Source organism: Geotrypetes seraphini, chromosome 1 (assembly GCF_902459505.1).
Source record: "Geotrypetes seraphini chromosome 1, aGeoSer1.1, whole genome shotgun sequence".
Lineage (NCBI taxonomy): Eukaryota > Metazoa > Chordata > Amphibia > Gymnophiona > Dermophiidae > Geotrypetes > Geotrypetes seraphini.
In genome coordinates, this window is record NC_047084.1 from 16,661,037 (window position 1) to 16,684,988 (window position 23,952).

The window sequence follows — 23,952 nt, forward strand, 5'->3', positions numbered from 1 at the left end:
CATGGACTGGTGGTTCAGGAACATTGATTTAGAGAATCCAGGCCTGAATGTAATGCAGTGTGGGCCACTGAAAACGTAATGCAGTGTGGGCCATTAAAAAAAGGTGATGAGGCAAAACATTCCTCTCCCCATCCTCATCCCTTCCCCTGTTCCCCATCATACTCTCACACCCCCTGATCACAACCTTGCAACTCCTCACTCACTAAGTCTGCCCCTGATATCCAGGTACCCCCTTTGAAACCCCTTACAGCCATCAAGATCTCCCTATTGAACCCTTTCCCATTGTCATAATCCCCCCTCTAGAATCCCTCACTTTTAGGTTCTCCCAGGAACATGTGGTGAGATCCTATTCTAAAAGTGCCTCTGGGTATCCAGATTCCGTTTTAGAATAATGCCAGAAACTAGATCCAACATACCAACTGCTGTCGCCTAAATGTGGCAGAGATCCACCTAATTACAGTAGTCTGAAAGTTATGTGCATAATCGGGAATGTCCCATCCATGTGCATGCCCCCTTGCATTTATAAATGCTGTGCCCCTTATCTCCACCATTGCAAAATAGTACAGACACAAGTAGTTGTACATTTGAATGCATTTGTTATTTATAAAATTTATATCCCACACCATCAACAGTTCTGGGTGGCTTACATAGTAACATTCATAATAAACTTAACACACATAAAATATAAACTTGTTGCAATTGTGGTAATAAATTCCACACTTTGGGAGTGGCCCTTGTCTTTGTTTTTCTCCAGTCTCAACTGTCTGAATGATGGAATTTCAAGTAGATTCTGGATCTGGGATCTCAGGGAATAAAAAAATCTTCAAACAGTAAAAAGACATAAAGAGGATTCTTTATATAGTATTCTGAAGATGTAGGCCCCCTTCTAGTAAGTGTTTTAATGCAGGTCAACACAGTAAATGCTCCAATGTCTTTAGGAATTGAATGAGCGTCATATCATGTACTGCAGCTTGATTAAAAGAGGCCTTAGTGTCATGATCTTAAAACTAATCCTCCATGTAATAGGAGGCCAATGTAATTGCACTAATATGGTGGTAATGTGGGCATAATGCAAATTCCCCAAGGTCAAATGTACATGTCCAGTTACAAAACTGCCCTTTAGGTGTCATTGCCCAATGGCTGAAACTCCCTTTTCCCCAGAAATTAGAAATATCACCTAAACGGGACATGGGAACTTTATGTTTCTAGTTATAACACTTGTAATCCACAATGCTCAAACTGGCAAGCAGCAATGAGAAAAGTCAAATTACAAGTTGCATAAGATTGAGAAATCATTAAACTCCTGTGTAACCCCATCACACAGTACGACCAGGAGATCCTATTCATTTTGGGATTAATTTTATAAACCTTGTTTGTACATACTTGTACTGTACAACGCTTCAAAGTAGGTGCTTATAATATTGAATGGCGATATAAATGTATAAAACAAAGAATTCATGTGGTTTCTCCACTATGTCCTTATCCAACTCTAGTGGTAATCACTCAATTTATTGCAAGATTGCTGCTAGAAGTCATTGTGAGACTGCAGCCAGCATAAGCAGGAGCAACCGGGGATTACTCCTGCCCAAAGACCCTGCTGGACCATCAGGGAAGTTTAAGGTAGTCCTGGAAGAACTACAGAAGTTGGGGGTTGAGTGGTTTTAGGAGGGGTCCATAGCCCGTACTCTGCTATTGAGGCAGACCAGTGGAAAGCCACTGCTTACCTTGGATGGTAGCATGGAATGTTGCTACTATTTGGGTTTCTGCCAGGTACTGTGATCTGGATTTGACACTGTTGGAAACAGGAGACTGGGCTAGATGGAACATTGGTTTGATCCAGTATGGCTGTTCTTATGTTGTTAGATCTTCTGTTAACTTTTACAGCCTTTCATTTCTGTACCCTCTGGAAACTGCGCACCATCAAACGCTACTTCGACCACCAAGCCTTCCGTCTACTCATTCAATCTCTGGTATTAAGCATATTAGACTACTGCAACATTATTTACCTGGGATCCTATAAAAATACCATCAAACATCTTAGAACAGTCCAAAATGCGGCCGTCCGCCTCATCTATGATCTCAAAAAATACGACCATGTTAGCCCCTACTACACCAAACTCCATTGGCTTCCAGTTGAGGCAAGGATCATCTTTAAGTTCGCCGGCCTCTGTTTCAAAACTCTTACAGGATCTTCCCCAATCTACTTGTCTGAGCACCTTGAAATAGCAGGCCCCTCTCGCACACGAAACGCCCACCTATTCACCTTTCCCTCCCTAAAAGGCTGCCTCTACAAGAGATTCATTGATAGAACCCTAGCATTCCAAGCGGGCAAATGGAACAATTGCCTTACCGCCCTCATCTCCAACTCCCCGCCCTACCACCTGTTCAGGAAGTCACTAAAAACCTACCTCTTCGACAAATTCCGCTAACGCTGCCTTCCCTCCTTCCCTGCACCCTCCTGACCTCGACATGCCTCCATTCCCTCTGACTACGCCCCCCTCCCAAGCCACTATGGCCTCTCTTTCTCAATTTCTGTTTTACCTAATTGCCCTGCCTTTTCATTGCCTCCATTTACCACCGCTATAACATGTAACATCGCTATATACGTACTGTCTCTTCTTTAGTATATGCCTTTTTATTACTGCTATTTATGTAACATCTCTGTAAATGTAACAACACTGTAATATGTATCATCGCTGTAAATGTACAGTCTCTTCTATTGTTAACCGCATTGAACTTCCATGGTATTGCGGTATACAAGAATAAAGTTATTATTATTATTATTATTACTTTAGTCTTTTTCATCCTGTATTTCCTATCTCATAATCTGCATTTCATCAATGACCAGCATATGATTCTACCTGGTCCAAGACTTGTGCAACATGAGCACGAGCACATAAGATATTCAGGCCTTGATGCAAAAAGCTCTGACAACAGGGTATTAAATACCATGTTGGGAGGGATATTTTTTTTTTTTTGGTGGGGGGGTGATGCTCAGCATAATAGCATGCAAATTAAATGCATTCTATTTATGTGGATCAGCCCCAATAAAGGGGGGGGGGGGAAACTGTACCTAGCACCTGCTCAGAAGAGCACATTGCTAGGCACAGCTCCTCCCCCCAACCTTCTCTCTGTCGGCTCCACCCATTTTTGTTTCATTTTCCTGCTGTCACTGCTGCTCCTCCATCCTGCCAACTACAGTGCAAAAGGGGATGGAGAAGCAATCCCAGAAAACATGACTGTGCCTGGAGCCAAGGAGAGCAGAACAGGGAAATGATTCATGTCTCTGGCCAATAAGGGCTCACAAATTGAGGATGAGTTAAACCTACGAAGGAAAGGAAGTCTCACCTGTAAAGGAGAGTGAGAAGTAGGAAGTAGTGAAGGGATGGGTGAGCTAAACATACACCGAACAGCAGCTGGTTAGGGAAAAATGCAATGGAGCTTGCTAGGGAGTGCAGAGAAATAGAAATGTGGGTCAAGGAGAAATAAGAAGCAGAACAGGCTAAAAAGGATCTAGGGAGTGCAGCAGGAATAGAGCTATTAAATTCACTGCTCCCAAATATAAAACATCTAATTATGCCTGTGCAAAAGAAGAAAAAAATTAAAAAGTGCAGAGGGAGTATGGAGGAAGGGAAAGAGGACAAGGAAGAGCAAGGAAGAAAAAGAATTAGGGGGAGTTTAAAAAACAAATGAAGAAAAAAGTGTGGTATAGATGGTCTGAAGGACTGGTTGGAGAAAAGTGCTGTAGAAGGCTTGAATGGAGAGAGAGAGATGATACTGATAAGTTGTGAGAGGATGAGAAAGTAACAGGACCCTAGCTTTTGATTTGTCCACATTACTTGCCCTGCTCTTGACATTTAGATATAGGCTGGTCCTTCACTACCAGATGTATTTTGTTTTTCCTTGCTGTGTAGTGGAAATTTGTTGTGAGTTTTGAGTTCAGCACCCCAATCATTTTCAAAATTTGGCTCCTGTGAATCATGATATAAGTACCACATGAATTACCAAGCTTCCAAGGGCCAGAAAAAAAGCACATGGTTCTGGCCCCAGGGCCACAGGTTGGATAAGCCTGATATATTAGCACTAATAATCTAATCTAATCCTTAGGTTTGTATACCGCATCATCTCCACGTTCGTAGAGCTCGACACGGTTTACAGTAGGAGAAATAGGAAGGAACTACAACATAGGGTTAGAGGTAGAAGTATTGTATAACTTGGTTTCAAAAGTCTTTAGATTAAATATTTGAGTCACTTTAAAATTTGAATAATCTAATCCAGTATTTCTGAGTCGCACTATGCCTAAATAGGTTCAAGGCGACTTACAATATAAGCTATTACAGATGTGTATATGACATTGTTATAGTAGTGTGATGAAGACCGAGTTATGAACAGAGTAATTGTACCAGTATAACACTTGAACTGGGATTTTGTGATATTGGATATTTTGAGTTAATTGTCTATAATGTGTCTTCTGTTTGCTGGAATGGGAGGTTAGCGACAGATCGTGAGAGTCAGCAGGGATTGGGTTGGATATAATGAATTGTTTGCTCCAGATCTGGTTAGTGCTGTGGATTTGAACTCTTAGGTTCAGGGTAATAAGGCAGTGTGTTTGCTGTTATTTTCTAGGTGTGAGTAGTGGCCAGGGTGATTTGACAAGTAGGTTATTTAGTCAAGGTTGGTAATGGAAGCCTTAATTAGTGTTGGGTTGTAGTTGTGAACATCAATTGGAGTAGTGTATGGGTAATTGATGAGTTTATAAGTGTAATAAGATCCTAAGGGTAAGTGGGATGAGGGTCAGGGTGGAAGGGCATAGGCTGATGGTCAGTAAGTACAATGTAGTTGTGGAAACTATCTCTAAAGGTGTCCAAGAAATTGGTATACTGTATTTTTTCAGAAGTATGTGTTCCAGGCAGAAGTAGAGAAAAGGTTTAGAAGAAACTGCTTGCCAGATGAAAGGTAGCTGAGTTTCTAAGGGGATCTGATGGCTTGAGATGCAGATTATCAGTGGAGTGAATGTGTTAAAATGTTTTAGCAGTAAGTTTTCAAAGGAAGGGGCAGAACGAAAGACAGATTTTAGGCAAGTGTTGAATGGGAAGAGTAGAGAAAGCAAAAAACAAACAACTGAATTACAATTTACAATTAATACATATTCAGTATTAGTTACAAAGAGATTTATCACATACATACATCTATAGCACCATTTCAGTACAAGATCTTCCAACTGTTCTAAATAACCTCCATAAAAGAGCTGTTGGATTATTCAGCATTTATCAACTCTTCAGGCATAATACAATAGGATCTATAAGATAGATGCCACCAGGGAACAAGTAACATCCTATATAATAAAAGCCTAAGCGCACATGCGCACTTAGGATTTTGTGTTCCCTGCCGCTCTGGTGTGTGATCCGTGGCCGCCAACCCGGCGGCAGGGAACATTCTGGCCACTCCCCTCCTCCCGCTCTCACTCCCATGGAAGCCAGGGAAGCTCTCTCCCTGCCCGCATCCTCGGCAGGGAACACACCTCACTCGCTCACCGCTGCTGCTGCCGCCGCTGCTGCTGATCCTCCTCTTCAGAGCAGCCTGCGATGGTGGCCGGCTTTAGCGCACCTCTCAGGCCTCTCTCCAACCTCGGTAGCACGTTCTCTCTGACGCATGGGATCGCGTCAGAGGGAACGTGTTACCGAGTTGGAGAGCGGCCTGCGAGGTTCGCTAAAGCCAGCCACCATTGCAGGCTGCTCTTTAGAGGAGGATCAGCCACCACGATCGCCAAAAAGTAGAGTCCTGCATTTGTGGCAGCAATGTGACCTGGAGGGGAAGGGAAATATCGCTGCTGCTTCTGCAAAGGAAAGTGTGGGGGGGGAGAGAAGGGAATGGGGGTGGGGGAAAATGCTGCTACTACTTCACAGGGACCTTGAGGGGAAGGGAAATACCGCTGCTGCTTCTGCAAAGGAAAATGTGTGTGTGGGGGGGAGAGAGACAAACAGAAATAAAGACAGACAGGGGACCAGAGAGACAGACAGAAAGAAAGACAGACAGACAAAGGGTGCCAGGGAGAGAGATAGAAAAATAGCAGAAGGGAAAGAGACAGAAAGAAAGGAAGAAAGAGACAGGAGCAGAGAGAGAGACATAAATAAAGAAAGACAGACAGGCAAATATTCTAGCATCCGTTAATGTAACGGGCTTAAACACTAGTAATGAAATAATGCCACACAAACATGGATGTGGTTGAGAGTAAAAATGTATTTTATTCACAATCTAAGAAACCATCATAGACTTTTATCACCTTAGGCAGCATATTTAAAATCAGTGAGTGCATCAAAATGAATAGCATATGTAACATTAGCTTTCAATATTTCTAGGTAAGTGGTGTCTCAAGAGACCTAATGCAAATTAGGAAGCATACTGTTGATTTAAAAAGTGACATTAATTTTCCTCTGTACAGCTTCACAGGCAGTAAGTCAAAAAGGTGTACATTAAGTGAGTTTCAGAACATTGTGTATGCAAATGCTGATGAATTTTATTACTGAATCTAGGTGAACTTATTCCTCACTTGCATCTTTGAAATTGCTAATTTCACTAGCTGTAGCTGTTGGCAGCTCTAAAGAGATCTAAATCCTGTCTTGATTAGTAAAATTCAGAATAGACTAATGGATAGAGCATTGGGCTGATAACTAGGGAATGTTGGTTCAAATCCTACAGCTGTTTACTGGTGAGGTTTAGTAAGTCAGGGGGCAATTCTATAACTAGGCATTCCAATGCTCCTTGAAGAGCCCCTATTCTATAAAGGCATCTGGACACCCAGATTTCTAGCATAAATTCACACTGGCATGGCTAAATGCAGGTACTGTCACCACATTCTAGTGGTCTTCTTGTCCAAACCCCTTGCCACCTTGCTCTGGTCATCCTCGGGTCTGATTGTCCTGGGCCAATCCGGCACTTCCAGAATTTCCCTTCCCTGATGCATCATGATCCTGCAGAGAATTTGACCTATCATGGGCCACAGAGGAAAGGTATAAAGAAGACCTGAGTTTAGCCAAGTATGAACTAGGTCATCTAGACTTTCACTTCCGGGCTCTTGTCTACAACTGACGAATCGATCCAATTTCTTGTTGCTGGATAAAGCCATCAGGTCAAAGGTCAGACACCCCTCTGATTCATTATGTAGGAGAAGGCTTCCTGGGTTTCAAATATTACTTTAACCATCGGATAGGAAAGAAGGGTGGGGGAATTGCTGTCATCTATAAACATTCCCTCATTAAAGATGATACAGCATCACCAAAACGATCAACCATTCCTCAGAATTCAGAGTCTTGTGGCTGAGGAAATATGTTCATTGTCCACTTCTACCACATGAGCTATTGAGAGTACCTGCATAGGCCTCTGCCCATTGCCACAGCATTTAGGCTTCCAGCTGCAGAGGGGTACTCCTGGTGCCCCCTAGGTAATTGACATAGGATACTGCCATAGTGTTGTCCAAGAAGACATGAACTGATTTGTTCTGCAGTAAGCTCCTGAATTCCAGGATGGCCTGGAGATCCAATTGGTTGATCAACCACTTCCTTTGGAAAGGGGACCAATTGTCTTGAACTGGACACCCCTTGAAATACACTCCACAGCTGTAGAGGCTTGTGTCCGTCATCAGAAGCACCCATGATGAAATGCAGAGAACTCTTCTGGTGAGAGAGACCAGGCTGTGACGGGCCTCCACCATCCAAGGAAGCCTAAGGTGCAAAAAATCCCACTGTGGGCACCATTGGTAAAGGATCTCCTCCTAGAGAAGGCCTAAGTGCACCCTCACTCAGGGAACTATGTCCATGGTTGCAACATCAACTCCAGAACCTGCAAGTACTGCCAGGCCTCAGAACAGGAGTGCTCTGAAACTCTTGTAATGGAATCATAAGCTTCATGTGGGCTTCCAGGAATACTATGTTTGCTTCCATCTTGAACCAGATCCCCAAGAATTCTAGGCTTTGTGTTGGCTCTAGGTGGCTCTTCTGGAATTTGACCACCCAGCTGAGATCTTGTAACACTAGACATACAAAGTGAACCCACAAGTCTGGCCTCGGCTTTGGACCAGACCTGATCAGCCAATCATCCAGGTATCGATGGATATGTATGGCCATCCTGTATAGGTGGGCTGCTGCATCAACCATCACCTTGGTGAATGTCCGTGGTGCTCTAATGCAGAAAGATAGGCATATGTAGTTAGGCCTCCATGAGATCCATGAAGGCAAGGAACTCCCCTGGCACCACTGATGCCAATACTGACCTCACTGTCTCCAGGCGTAAAAGCGGTATCTTGAGGACTGCATTTACTACTTTGAGATCCAGGATCGGCCTCCAGTCTTTGGAGCCTCATTTGGGCATGATGAAATATATTGATTAGCTGCTGGAGCCCGATTCTTTCTCTGGTACGGGCTCTATAGCTTTTCGAGCCACTAGCCTTTGCACTGTCACTCCAACTTTAGCCACTTTTCCTGGCCTCCCAGCAGGAGAGTCTGGAAACCGATCCAGGAGGGGACAAAGAAACTTGAGTTTGTATCCCTCCCGTATAATATTCAGCACCCAGCAATCTCTAGTGATCTCTACCCACACCCCAAATAGGCTGATAACCTCCCTCAATATGAGGAGGATTGGTTGATAGCCTGGTATCATAACTGTTTCTTAGGGGTTGTGGCGGAGCAGGATCTGGAGGCCTGGGGGTGCCTGGCTACACAAAATCTGTGCCTGGAGGTCCTCCAGAGTACTGGTGGTAACACCTGGAGGGCCAAAAATTGCTCTGACCTGAAACCTTTGAGGTCCAAGGTCTGCTATCTGGCAAGGACTTTGGTTTAAGGTCCTACATGCTGGTCAAAAAAACATCCATGCCTTTTTCACACTGCAGCTGCCTTAGAGGATGCCTTGGAGGAGGAATCTTACCCACTGTCTGATCCAGAGTATCCTGCGGGAGAAATTGAATAAGTGGACATCTTGCTTAGGGTCATTTAGAGCAGCAGCCCCATAATCTACTCCAGGTATTGATGCCTCTGTATAAGACTCTGGTGAGACCTCATTTAAAATATTGTGTACAATTCTGGAGGCCACACCTTCACAAAGATATAAAAAGGATGGACTCGATCCAGAGGAAGGCTACTAAAATGGTGTGTGGTCTTCGTGATAAGGTGTATGGGGACAGACTTAAAGATCTCAATCTGTATACTTTGGAGGAAAGGCGGAAGAGGGGAGATATGATAGAAATGTTTAAATACTTACATAATATAAATGTTCATTTGAAAGGAAACTCTGCAGTGAGAGGACATAGGATGAAGTTAAGAGGTGATAGGCTCCAGAGTAATCTGAGGAAATACTTTTTTATGGAAAGAGTGGTAGATGCATTGAACAGTCTCCCGGAAGAGTTGGTGGAAACTGCGAACTCAAAGAGATAATTGTTACTGTGGATGGGCAGACTAGATGGGCCATTTGGCCTTTATCTGCCGTCATGTTTCTATGCCATTAAAAGCTGGAGTTTATTGTTCACTATAGTGTCTGGATCATGGCACAAATTTAGAGAGGCAAGCTTGGATGAAAAAGACACACCCATGGCCACCTTCAACCCTGAGGCCACTGTCTGAAAGAGCCTTTGGAACACAAAAGCCAATATGCAGTCCTGAGTATCCTTTAGTTCACCTTTACCTTCACTGAGAAGAGAGGTATTCTTTGTGATCTGTACATCCAGTGACTATACCTTCAAATCACTAAAAGGCTTGTGAAAAGCAGCATCCTTGGGATATAGCTTAGTCATGGTTTTGGCCATCCGAAGGGGGCCCACCAGGACCTCCCAATTGTATGCATTTATGTAATGTTTTAATGGGATGGAAAGCAAGAAGACTGAGCCTTGGTACTGTTCATAAACGAGCACTGCATGGCAGAAGACTGAGAAGTTTCAAGCTTCAATTTTAGGAAGGATTCAGTGATCATGCCCGTAAGTGTTGAAAGTTTAAACAGGCAGCATACCATCAGGTCCTCGCCAAGGTCTGAAGCTTTCCCCAACTCCAGGTCTGGACCTCCCAGGGATACAGGCATGTCTCCTGTTACAGAGGAACCTGACTGTGAGAATAAAAGCATTAAAATGGAGTCAGTATCATCAGAATCATCACCTGACCCAGTATCCCCGACCTGCGCAAGGCTATACTGATGGGGAGCTGAACTCATGAGAGGGAGGGGGAACACTGTGGAGGCTGCTGAGTGACACTCTGAGCCTTTCTCGCCTTAACATGGCTGCAAATTGTTTCCAGCATAGAATACATAAGAGACTGCATGGTTGAGAAATTTCTCACCTGAAGTTAAAGTTTATTCATCATTAGAATACTCAAGGAAATATCTAAGAACACTAAAATTCCAAGCATTTTAGAAGCCATGAGATGGATTGTGTTCATATCCTGTGGAAAGTGGTTTTCTTTGTTTTTTTAATTAATTGAACTATTCTGCCTTTTGGCCACTAGTTCTTTTGTTTTGGGGTAAATCTGATCTGGAACTGGTCTTCAATCCTATCCTAGCATTACAAGGCCTAGTTTTCCTTGTGTTTTGAATCCACTTTGAATGTTTTATGCTAATATCTTCATAATGTTTAATCTGATAGTATTTATACAAGAAAAAAAATTATATGCTATCTAGTACAGTACACTTAACAAGAATATGCTAATAAAGCTGCATGTTGAACATGGTTCTCTGATGTATTCTGAGGAACAAAGGGAACTTATCACGGGCTCAATGACTCACTGTCTCTAGACACTAGCCATTCACTAGCTAAGACTAGCCCCAGAATACTAGAAACATAGAAAACACATAGACCATATGGTCTTTATCTGCCTTCATTTTTTAATTGTCTGCCTAACCATGCCATCTTCTATCCCCTCCTCTACCTTAGAGATCCAACAAGCTTTCTTGAATTCAGAAACACATTTTGTCTCCATCACTTCCACTGGGAGTCCATTTCAAGCATTCACCACCCTTTCTGTGAAAAAGTATTTTCTGAGGTTACTTCTGAATCTGTCCCCTTTCACCTTCATCCTATGCTCCCTCATTCCAGAGTTTCATTTCAATTGAAAGGAATTCGCCTCATGCACATTTATGCCAAATAGGTATTTAAATATCTCAATCATATCTTCCCTCTTTCACCTTTCCTCCAAAGTATATATATTGAGATTGTATGTGATTGTATTTGATGATCTTAAGGTGGCCAAACAGATTGAAAAGGTGACGGCAAAAGCTAGAAGGATGCTAGGGTGCATAGGTAGAGGTATGGCAAGTAGGAAAAGGAGGTATTGATGCCCCTGTATAAGACTCTGGTGAGACTATTGTGTACAATTCTGGAGGCTGCACCTTCAAAAAGATATAAAAAGGATGGAGTCAGTTCAGAGGAAAGCTACTAAAATGGTGCATGGGGAGATATAATAGAGACGTTTAAATACCTACGTGATGAAAATGCGCATGAGTCAAGTCTCTTTCATTTGAAAGGAAGCTCTGGAATGAGGGCATAGGATGTACTTAAGAGGTGATAGGCTTAGGAATAATCTAAGGAAATAATTTTTTACTGAAGGGTGGTAGGTGCATGGAACAGTCTCCCAGTAGAGATGGTGGAGACAGAGACTGTGTCTGAATTCAAGAAAGCCTGGGATCTCTTAGAGAGAAGAAAAGATAATTGTTACTGTGGATGGGCAGAATAGACGGGCCATTTGGCCTTTATCTACCATCATGTTTCTATGTTTCTTAAGTCTGACAATTTTAGTATCCTTCCTCTTGTCCGACTCTATCCTGTTTATATCTTTTTGAAGGTGAGGATTCCAGAATTGCACACAAGATTATAAACGGGGTGTCACCAGAATCTTATACAGTTACTAAAGAGCATAGCCCAAGAACTTCAGAAGCCTGAAGATATAAAGGGCCTGTCTCCTGTATGGCACAGGCTCCAGATTACATATTTTATAAAGACAAAATGCAGGTGCAACTATATTCTTGTAGTCTATGCACATACATATATAGCGTGAATGGAAACTGCAGTGCCACTCATGGGAATGACTGAAGGAACATGTGGACCCATTGGTATGTGTAATTATACATCCATATAAACCTGCACACATTTATAATAGCCAGTTTCCCCAAGTTAAAAAAATGTTTTACATATGGAAAATAGTTCATAGTATTATCTTCTGTTTCTGAATCTGAATTTGACAAAATGCTCCAGAGAAGGGAGAGAAGAGACAGAATAAAAGAAGTGGGGGAGGGGGAGAGAGAAAAATATAAGAAATGTGACTCTCTCTCTTTCTTCCTCAGCCTTTTCCTCCCTAGTATTTTCTCATATTATAAAGATGCCAGAGGAGGCACCAGCAGAAAAGAAAATGTATATGTTCTCTCAGAAAAGATGGAAATGGGAAAAGCTGTGCAATTGCTAAGCTCTGCAGTTATCTGCAGAGGGTGGGACTACTTTGAAGGTGTAAGGAATAAGGAATCTTTCTACTGTATAATATTACATCTTTCAACCTTTTCACTTTTAAATTCTTGCTCTTAACCTCAGTATAAGCCAAATCAACCATACTATCCAAATAAAAATGCACAGCATTTACTAATTATCGCCATAGAAAAGGCTTCATAGTCCCCCTACCATGAAAGATATTCTCATTGCAGGCCTCAGGATATTTTCACAGCATCCTCTTAGTGAACACAGATAAGCCCATGATGATTCAGACTCCTCAACATTCTACACTAGATAAAATCTCCACAAGGAATGCTGATTTTATTTGATTTTTATGTTTGTGTAATCCATCCTATACACTTCCTTAGTGAAAGGTTGTGTAATATAAATGATTCAAATTAAATTAAATGAAATGTTAGGAAGTCTGAATTGATGGGGTTATCAGCATAGCGGGTTTAGAGCAATAAAAACTGAGATGAAGGCCTGCGGGTGGATGTCCAAATGGTGCTGAAATTCAGAGGGATGTGAGTGAAGCAGGTTGTAGAGCACATGGATATTGTAAAGGAAAATATCAGTCTGAGAGACAGTTAGGCTAAAAAATAACACCAAAATGTTCTGAAACTTATTGGAAGACCTCAAAAATAGATCCTGCAAGAGCAACCTGAGGTTCAAAGGATACCAGAGACATAGCAGTATTGGAACCTTGCACAACTTACTGCAGACAACTGGAAGGAATGCAGAGGGTTTGGAACCCAAGGCTGTTAAAACTGAACCAGGAAAATATAAGTTTAGGTCAATGCAAAGACTTGGCTCTCAGAGATATAATAACATGGTTTCATGAATTTACAGTAAAGGAAGATATTTTGGGAAAAGCATGTGCTTATAAAGGGCCTGATTCAATCAACTGCTAGGCTCTCTTTATAGAATTGTGCCTAGACATGCTTAGGCATCACTTGGCATCCTTGTGGTAGTCACTGGTATTTTAGGCCAGGTTTTTCCTCGGTAGTTGGGCCAACAATATAGAACGCTCTTCCCCTTACCCTATGGCAAGAAACTAGTTTAAATAACTTTAAAATCAATCTTAAAACTTTTCTCTTCCCAAAGACGCTTATGAGATTTAAGATTGATAATGAAAAAAAAAGTAAAGATGCTTGCTCCAGACAACCCCACTTCCTTGATGTTTTTTCCTGTACCTTTTCCTTTTATTTTTCATATTGTATCCTTACCCTTTCTCCCCTCGTTTCAGTTTTTATCTTAGCAGTTACTTTTAGTTTTGTTTGTCTATTCACTTGATTTTTAATTAATTTTGTAACACTGTAAAGATGTAAACCGCTTTGGTAAGTAAAAGTGCTCTATTAAGACATAAACTTGAAACTTAGTGCCTAACTATGCCTAGTGATACCTAAGTCAACCATGCCTATTCTCTGCCTCTAACCATATCTACTTTTCAGGTAGGTTTTGTTAGGCATTTGAGGGTGCTTCCACTTAGGTGTCACTAGGTGCTGTGCCGACATCCATGCACAACCTAAACTGGTCATTAAAATAATGGTTTTTTAAAATCAGTTTTTAATGGTGTGGTCAATTACCATACATTTAAAAGACAATTAAAAACAATTAGGTCATGTACTAAGTTGGGCATCGCTAGGCATCTGTCATTAAGGCCCTTAACAGCACCTAATCTAGGCACCGTTTATATAGAATCAGAGCCAAAGAGCTTATATGGAACATTTGCAAACTTGCTATTTATCAAGGCTTGGTGAAAACAACACATAGAGAATGACACGGTGACAGAATTCATTACTGTTCCTGTCCCTGCGGATAGCTGTGGGAAACCATCCCTATGTCGCTCTTTAAGGAGCAGTGGCGTACCTAGCATATGTTACACCCGGGGCCCATTTTTTGACCCCCCCCCACCATCTATATAAAAAATATGATTTTTAGTAACAATCCACATATCGCACAAGAGTGTACCTAGGAAAAGGCAGCATCTTAAACACTGCAGTGAACACCAACACATACATTGTAAAACTAAACAAGCCAGATCCCGCATAGTCAATTGATCTTGCAGTCAATGCCAACTGAAAACTATGTTCTTTTCATACACACAGAACAGAGATACACCCTCGCACATTATGGAATAATCACAAACTAAAAATAGAAATATGTAGACAAAAGTTAAACTGAATCGCCAAGAAACCAGACTCTGCATACAATGCAACACCACAACACTACAAAAACAGTAACACATGTCTTCTAATACTGTGCAAAATATAAAGACAGTAGATGTAAATTTGAAAAAAACTGATACATAACAATCACCACTTTACATATTAACAAATAAAAATAAAACAAATAATGAGAAATAAGAAAATACCATTTTATTGGACTAATCCCCATAAGCTCCGTCCCCATCCCCACAAACCACCTGATTCCATCCACACAAGCCTTGAATTGTTTTATATTGAACTTATTATATTAAAGTATAAAAAGAAACAATATTTTGTACAATTGTCAATTTATAAATCAGCGTCTTCTCCCCACTCTCTCTTCCCCATTTCCCTTCAGAGGCCTCAGCCCACTCTCTCTCCACTTTCCTTTAGCACACGCACATAAAAACAAGCAAGTAATTTTATATCATTTTCATTCTATTCATTCATAGAAATTAAAGTCTAAATAATGCCAGTCACATAACAAAACAAGCTATAGATGTGTACATCTGCAGCTTGTTTTGTTTGTTACCGGTTGGTGTTTTTTCTGCAGATAAGATTGGACCTTCCCCCTTTTTTTGTTTTTGTTGCTTTAGTCACATAACAAAACATGATTTTACAAAAATAATTCCCTGCACAGTCAAGCCTGCAAGGATTACTAGATGTCTTTCAGCAGCTCCCCTACCTCCCTCCCCCTTAACTTTGTGGCCAAGTCAAAATAATCTACCAACAATAAAATTTTAAAAACACAAAGCACACTGTACGCAGAGAAAATGTTAATTATCATTTATATTCCGCGGATTTTCAAAGAGATCAAGGCAGATGATTTTATGCAATGTTACCTCAGTAACAACTATACCAAAATAGACAAATATACCTCCTCCCTTTTTACTAAACCGCAATAGTGGTTTTTAGCGCAGGGAGCTGCACTGAATGCCCCACGCTGCTCTCGATGCTCATAGGCTCCCTGCGTTAAAAACCACTATTGCAGTTTAGTAAAAGGGGGCCATAGTGCAAAATATAGACAGCATATATAAATTCTCAAAACAGACATATTTTGATCACTAAATTGAAAATAAAATCATTTTTCCTACCTTTGTTTGGTAATTTCATCAGTCTCTGGTTGCACTTTATTCTTCTGTGCATCTAATATTTCTTCCCTTCTTTCAGCCTCCTGTATGCTTCCTCTCCTCCAGACCACAATTCCCTCCCCCAACATTTTCTTTGTTTCATCCTGCCCCTTCTTTCTTTCTCTCTCTATGCCCCCTTTCTTTCTGTATGTCTGCCTTCTCTCTCTCTCTCTCTGTGCCCCATTTCTTTCTTTCGCCCTGCCCCCTTCTTTATTTCTCTCCCCATGACCCCTTTCTTTCTTTATGTCTATCTTTCTCTCTCTCCGTGCCCCATTTCTTTCTTTCTTTCTTTCACCCTGCCCCCTTTTTTCTTTCTCTCTCCATGCCCCCTTTCTTTTTCTATGTCTGTCTTTCTCTCTCCCGTGCCCCATTTTTTCTTTCTTTCTTTGTTTCACCCTGCCCCCTTTCTTTCTTTCTTTCTCCCTGCCCTCCTCAATTCCACTGCCACTGGGAAACATGCTGCTTCCACCGCCGCTGGGGAAAGGCTGCCACTGCCGCCATCGGGAACAGGCCGGCGCCGAGTTCTCCTTTCCTACTTTTCTTCCCCGTGGGGCCGACCAACTCTCGCCGCCCGACGTCAATTCTAATGTCAGAGAGGACATTCCGGGCCAGCCAGGCAGCAATTGGCTGGCCCAAAACGTTCTCTCCGACGTCAGAATTTACGTCGGGTGGCAAGAGTTGGTCGGCCCCACGGGGAACAAAAGCAGGGAGAACTCGGCGCCGGCTTGTTCCCGATGGTGGCAGTGGCAGCCTATTCCACGGTGGCAGCCTATTCCACGGTGGGTGGACAGTTGTGTACCCCTTGGGGTGTGCACCCGGGGCAGATCGTCCCCCCCTTGGTATGCCACTGTTAAGGAGAGAGGGAAGAATCAGATTATCAATGGGCACAACCACTGAACCTCAAGCCTTGCATTACAGAATGCTGATGTAGAAAGACTGAGGTTGAGATAGACATTAAAGAATGACACAGGATGGTTTCCCACGGTTATCCTCGGGGACGGGATCAGTAATGAATTCTGTCATCGTGTCATTCTCTACGAACATAGCAAAAGGAACTGGTTGCAGTAACTTGTTATCTTCAGTCACCTAATCATTATTACAAAAGTCTGTTAGATTTACCAGACGCCATTATTAATAATCCGAAGCGCGCACAAACATGTGCAGAGGCATGGGAGGCCTTTGAAGAGTTTGGCTGCAGTAAAATGCCTGCACATGACAGTAGTTTTAAGTCTTCTCTAGATAAATCATCGATCAATAAGTGGCAGAAGGTGCCTGGCACACATTCTAAATCATAGCAGCGATTCATGCAATTGCTACAATTTAAATCACTTTCTACTTTTTGCCAGTGTATGACAGGAAATACTTTGGTACTGTGATATTATGGGAGAGAAGTGTGGGAGGTTGAGGAAAACATTTTTGGGTGTTCGTATGGGGGTTTGGAGAGGAGGGATGAATGAAAATTAGGTCTTAGTTCTTGGCAGTGAAGGTCTTCCTTCGGGAACTAGACTAGCCAGCAGGGATAATGGCCAAAATTGATGACTGGGGGAGACTAAGGGAAAAGGAGAAAGTTGAAGTGTTTTCTATTGGGGTTAACAGGGGTGGATGAAGGGGTAAATTCTCAGAGGGGGGAAGCGGTTGAGTTCAGAAGATAAAATTTGATATTGGTAAAAAAATATTAGCGTTGGCACTTGGAGAAAGGGTATGGGACATGATACACTGCCTTTCTGTGGTTACAATCAAAGTAATTTACATAATATATATAGGTATTTATTTATTTTTTACCTTGGGCAATGTCACTATTGTATGCAAATCTCTTTCGTGCTTAATCATTGTGAATATCCTGAAAACCTGACTGAACCAACTTGGGAAACACTGGGTCAAATGATGCCAGTAAATGAAGCATTGTGCTTATTAACAAGTTGACTCTCACCAAGATATATATCAATTTTTATTCACAAACTTTATTTTAAAATTTTTATTTAACAACCCTTCTAGCATATTTCAAGGATTGTTAAATAAAAATTTTAAAATAAAATTTGTAAGTAAAAATTGATAACGGCTCCATTGAGGGGGTAGTACATAAAGCCTAGGGCTGTGAAAGCTTTTGAGCCCAGGTGGTACTTCTGAGAAGCTAGGGATTATACATTAGAGGTGAGGAGTTTGAGGTATATATTGAGCTTGATATATATCTTGGTGAGAGTCTGATTGATGATCCTCACAAAAACATTTATATATAAAAATTGAGTGCCATTTGGATATATTAACAAGTTCAAACATTATAAGTGGGAAATAGTGTTATTACAAGAGACACATTTACAAGCAAGGGTTCAACATCTCTTATACCATTAGAATTTTTATGTTTGAGTCACATGGCCTGATGGGAAGTGGAAGGTCTTGGGGGTGGGAGGAGAGGTAGTGATTCTTATTCATTCCCAATGCTCCTTATTATTGGAGGACATTTATATGGATCCTCTTGGGCGCTGCCTTACTGTTATAGTGAGGTTATGGGGGAGGAAGATTATTGTTATTATCTATGCACCAAATATAAAACAAGGTGAATTTTTGAGGGAGTTTAAATATCCCTGATGATGATTTCTAGATGTGCAGTCATTATGGGAGAGGAGGATTTTGATATAGCTCCAGCTACATCTTGGGATAACTCTAAGGGGGAGGTTAATACAGTAAGGTTAATAGGATTCTCATGTCACTCTATGGTATCTAATCCTTTGATGGAACACAAAACATTTCCTAACACACTGAACAGTCCAAGTTAATGAATATAGACTTTCTTCATTAGTCAGCTCTTGAAAGACCATCCAACAGGGAAATATTAAGTACTAGATCTTTCCTAAGTCCCAGTTCACTTGAAACAACTCATATTCTGAATTATTGTCTTGTGAAATCTAAGTTAAGGATAAGGGCTATAGGGGGAAACACCCTCCAGGGATTCAAGACAAAGTTGGACAAGTTCTTGCTAAACTGGAACGTACACAGGTGAGGCTGGTCTCATTTAGAGCACTGGTCTTTGACCTAAGGGCCACCGCGTGAGCAGATTGTTGGGCACGACAGACCACTGGTCTGACCCAGCAGCGGCAATTCTTATGTTCTTATGATTTGACATACTGCATTTCTGTGGTACAATCAAAGCCATCTCATACTTTTTTATATACAGTGTTCCCACGCAAATTCACGGTTCTCGAATCACAGACTCACTAATTCACGGTATGCGCTGACCACCTCTTCCTGCACTAAAGTCAGACTACATCAATTAGGAGCTATGTGTCAAAGCAGCTCCTGATTGGGGGAGCCGGATTTTAGTAACAGGAAGAGGTGGTCAGAGCTTACCGCAAATGATTTTTTGCACCCGCTGGCGCTCCAGCTGCCCTCTCTTGCCTTTTGACAGGTGCATAACCAAATTCACAGTTTTTTCAAAATTTGCGGGTGTTCTTGGAATGGAACCCCAGCGAATTTCGGGGGAGTACTATATACTATATATAGGTACTTTTTTTCTGTCCCTAATGGACTCACAGTCTAAGTATTGTATCTGAGGCAATGACCAATGTCATGGCTTGTCCAGACTCACAAGGAGCTGCAGTGGGAATTGAACACAGTTGCATAAGTAATCAGCCCATTGCAAATTTGTCTCACTAGTGTACATCCCTGTAAAAATGGCACTCCTGTATCAAAAATATAGTTGATCAATCTATCTTTTATTATATGAATTCTCTCTGTTCAGACGATATGTGATGTCTTTTTAATATGGCTGCTTTTGAGTTAGCCTTTTTTTTTTTCCTCTCATACCACCTGAGTCAATCAGTGCCCTTACAAATGAGGTTCATTAGTATGTAATAAGAGGCTTACTGCATATGATCACAGAATTTAAATTAAAGCTACAATTAAATCAAAACCTCTGTTTAACCCTCTGAATTGTAAATCTATTTTTTCAGACAGTATAAATAGAAGGCATAAAATTTTCATATATTCAAAGGGAAGACAATTTTATAAACGATTTTTGTAAAAAGGGATTTTGGATATAGCATGTGCCTTTTTTCAGTTACAATAGGAATTTTCCTGTCCCCAGAGGGCTTACATTCTAAGAGCCTGATTATTCATAGAATGCTGATCTTGGTGGACACATTAAAGGCTGCCGATCACATGTCAGTCACCTAAGAGGCTGCCGTTCACGTCAGTCACACATCGACATCCTAAAGAGAATCACGTCTATATCGCTGAACAGATGCTTTGACTGTTTTGATTTTATTTTCAATTCTTTTTAGTTTATGATATATTTTTTAATCTCACTTATTGTTTTACCACTTATTTTGTTTTATTTTATCATTCAAATTTCATTTAAATTTCCCCAGAATTCTATTACTTCAACGGTTCTCCCTCTGCATCTATTCTTATCTCCCCTCTTTTTTTCAACCTTTCAAAGTCCTTTAGATCATTGTAGTCTTATTAGAATGTTTATTTTCTTATTTTTCTCATCTATTCTCTATTTTATTTCTTCATTACTCTACTAATTGTCATTTTTCCAGGTACTTTAGTTAGATTGTGAGCCTTCGGGTCAGTAAGGGAATTTCTAAGTACCTATTTTACTTATAATTTTAATGCACCCTATTGTCTATTTTTCTGTAAACCGCTTAGAATCCTAATGGAGTTTAGCGGTATATAAGAAATAAATTACATTACATTACAAATTACATTACATTACAGATGCTTTAAATACAGGCCTACATTTAAGGTATCTGTCTTGCGCCTACAGAGACACATAGGGACACTTAAGCATGCCCAAGACTACTTCCAGGTGAAATCATATCTTGGGAATGCAAATGTGTCACTACGCATCTCTGTAGATCTGCTACAGACACCTACAATCTTGGCATCAATTGCACAGGTTTTTTTTTAACGTGCATCCTGATTGGCTGACAGAAGGTGGTAGGATGCCTACCGCTGCCTGCAATTGGGATATGCATCTCAAGAATCAGGCCCTGTGTGTGTCCCTGAAGCAATGGAAGGCTGACTTGCTTACGATCACAAAGAGCCAAACTGCAGTGGTATTTGAACTGGGCTTTCCTGGTTATCAGCCTCTGCTACCCATTGCATAGTGTCCATAGGGCATTTTATGTCTGCAACATATGTGTCTAAAAGTGTGGTCCTACTTCCATGATGTGGAAGAGTAGTCTAATGGTTAGTACTGTGGCCTAAAACCAGGCTCAATTCCCACTACAGCTCCTTCTGACCCTGGTCAAGTTGCTTAAGTCTCTGCTGCCCCAGTTACAAAATAAGAACTTTTATATAATATGTAAATGACAGAATGGTGGCATATCATATTCCATCCCTTCTCCTTTCTTTTTTTGTACTGCTATTATGGTATCCTACTTTGGGTATACAGGAAGAGATACCCCCATTCCTATTAATGTGCAAGTTGGAATTAGCTCATGCACTGACAGGAACGGAGAAAAATAGTGTGGTAGAAAAATATCCTGATGACCTACTATGTCCCAGACCCCATTCCCACCCCCCATCCACACACTATTCCCCTGCCTTGGACTAAGACACTCTTAGTCCCTAGGAGGCATTCAGTATCTATGCCCTGTTGTCATATTCCAAAATGACAATATCTAACCTTCATGGTACCTCAGAATGTACCACTAGTGGGCACTCTTCCAAATAAGAGAGAACAGACTGACCTTTAGTGGTATGTCCTGATGTACTACTTAGGATCATTGTTGCCATTTTGGAAGATAGAGGTATGAGATAGAGGTAAGGGCACTACTGGATGACTCCCTAGGACTAGATAAATATTACTGGTTTGGGGGAGGGGGGACAGCTTTCTATGACTCAGAAGGTTTTCTGCCAAGAGTCTAATGTGTTATGTGCTTGGGCCTGGGATGCTATGACATGGGATGTCCTAGACCAGAAAATCCCTGGATTGCTTTTTTTTTCTCCCACCTTGACCACAAGGGGTAGGTGAAAGGTGGAGGGTAGAGGATATGGGTTCCAAACTAAACAAGGTCGTTTGAGGTGGTGTGCCATAGTTCACTTCGAAGGAGCCTTTGCTCCTATGCTGTATCTTTACTCCAGGCCTGAGTTAGAGCAAAGAGTCAGCATTACAAAAAAGCCCACACTAAAAACCTTTGGGAGGAATAATATTTTCACTACACTACTCTTATGTTCAACGATTTTACTTCTAATTTCTCAGTGCTAAAAAATCTTACTACATCAAGAGTAAACAGCTATGCTAAAAGATAGAGCAGCTTCTTATATCAGCTCCATAATATTTAAAGTTCTTCCGAATATGTAACTTACTCATTCTTTACTGTGGTTTAAGTTTATTATTTATAGTCCTTCCTTAACTTTAGACATATGTTAATGTTATGGTTGTGGGCACTTATTTATAGTGCTAGATTATGTTTTAGACATTAGTAATTCTTTCAGAAGCTCTTTAGAAACATTTATGAAATCTTTTTTTTTTCTTCTTACAGATGAAATATGTGACCCCAATCCATGTGAAAATGGGGGCATGTGTTTGCCAGGTTTGACTGATGAATCCTATTCATGTGAGTGTCCTGATGGCTTCACAGATCCCAACTGTTCTAATGTTGTGGAGGTTGGTAAGTGTAAGCATGAACAATAGAAATGATTAAATACTTGTAAAGTTTAATATTTTGTATACTTCCAATGCATATGATTGCCTTGAACTTTGTCAGTGCAGTTGTCATGTTAATGAATGTCAGGCTATCACATTTCCCTAGTTTGCTTTGAATTTGCCTTACTGTCATTTTTCTCTGAATTTTACAAAACTTTAAAATTTAACAAAAACAGTTTGTACAAGCCTTTAACGTTGCCTTTTTTTCCCCTTGCTTCTTTCTGCCTTAATACACAGGGGCTCTTAATAATAATAAAAAATGTACAGAAAGTGGTCTAAGTCGGTACTTGGATGATCAAAAAGACAGATTGTCCAAGTACTGATAATGAAAGCTGGTTTTAGATGTATCTAAAACCAGCTTAGGCCTTTACCCTGCCTCTGAACGCCTAGAGCAAAAATGGGCGTTTTTGGAGGAGTGGAAAGGGTGGGAGGTGGATCAACCTAGACTTAGTCATCTGGCAGCCATAACCAAAAAAGATTTGACAGGTTGCCAGATGAAACTTATACGTTTTGACTTAGACCAAGTCAAAACAGGTATATGTTCCGAATAGGGACCGCTGAGCTGGATGTGGCTGCTGCAATCAGCTCAGCAGCCCAGGCAACCTGCCCCCCCCCCCCGTACTGGTAGCAATTGCAGCAGGAGAGATGCCTTATCTCTTCTGCCATGATCCTTAACCTCCCCAGCAGGAGGGATCCCAAGCCCTTCTGCTGGCACCCCCCGAGAAAACCGTGATCGCTGGCAGGAGGGATCCCAATCCCTTCTGCCAGAAAGCAACCCCCCGCCAAGACCCCGAACCCCCGCAACTGGGTATCCCCAAACCCCTTGACCAGGCACCCCACCCTTGCACTCCCCTAACCCCACCCCCAGATCCCCCTCTAACCTGAAGAAGATGGCCGGTTGGATGGGTTCTCCCTGCATCTGGCTGCCAGGCCCGCCTTCCTCGGAATGACGAGCCTGCCCCTTCCTGGTGCATTGTGAGATGCACCAGGGAGGGGTCTAGGGCCTGATTTGCCCAGGAGCCTAAGGCCCACCCATATAAGGGGCCTTAAGCAACTAGGCCAACCAGAATTGCCAAAGGTTGGCCCATGTGCCTAAGACTCTGCTCTTTATTAATTTTCAATTTGAGAACAGTTCATTAAAAATATACATACAATTAACTTCATAGACAGCACTTACAGTCAATCAAAGAATACTACAAAATATTTCCCCGCTCCCTCTCTCCTACCCTAATTCGAGAACAAAAACAAAGTGCATTAAATTATACATACAATTAATATCATAGAACAGCACTTACATTCGATCAATGAATACTACAAAATACACACATTCTTCTTGAAACATTAGCCAGCATGAGCAGCATCCTCCACCTACTGCTCACGCTGGCATTGGCTCCCTTCTCACATCACGTCCTGGTCCTACGACAAGGAAATGATGTCAGAGGGGAGCTGAGACTGGTGCGTGTAGCAAGTGGAAGATGCTGCTCATGCCGTTGAACATTTAAAGAGGTATGC

At 41.5% G+C, this 23,952-nt stretch overlaps 1 protein-coding gene across 2 annotated transcripts in view; it reads left to right on the forward strand.

Moving 5' to 3' along the window:
• Positions 1–23,952, forward strand: part of EDIL3 (EGF like repeats and discoidin domains 3) — a 456,004-nt gene that overhangs the window by 139,443 nt on the left and 292,609 nt on the right. For both annotated transcript variants that reach the window (XM_033922900.1, XM_033922990.1), the window contains exon 2: positions 22,277–22,405. In XM_033922900.1, the coding sequence (XP_033778791.1) occupies positions 22,277–22,405 (129 nt within the window). The remainder of the gene's footprint in view (positions 1–22,276; positions 22,406–23,952) is intronic.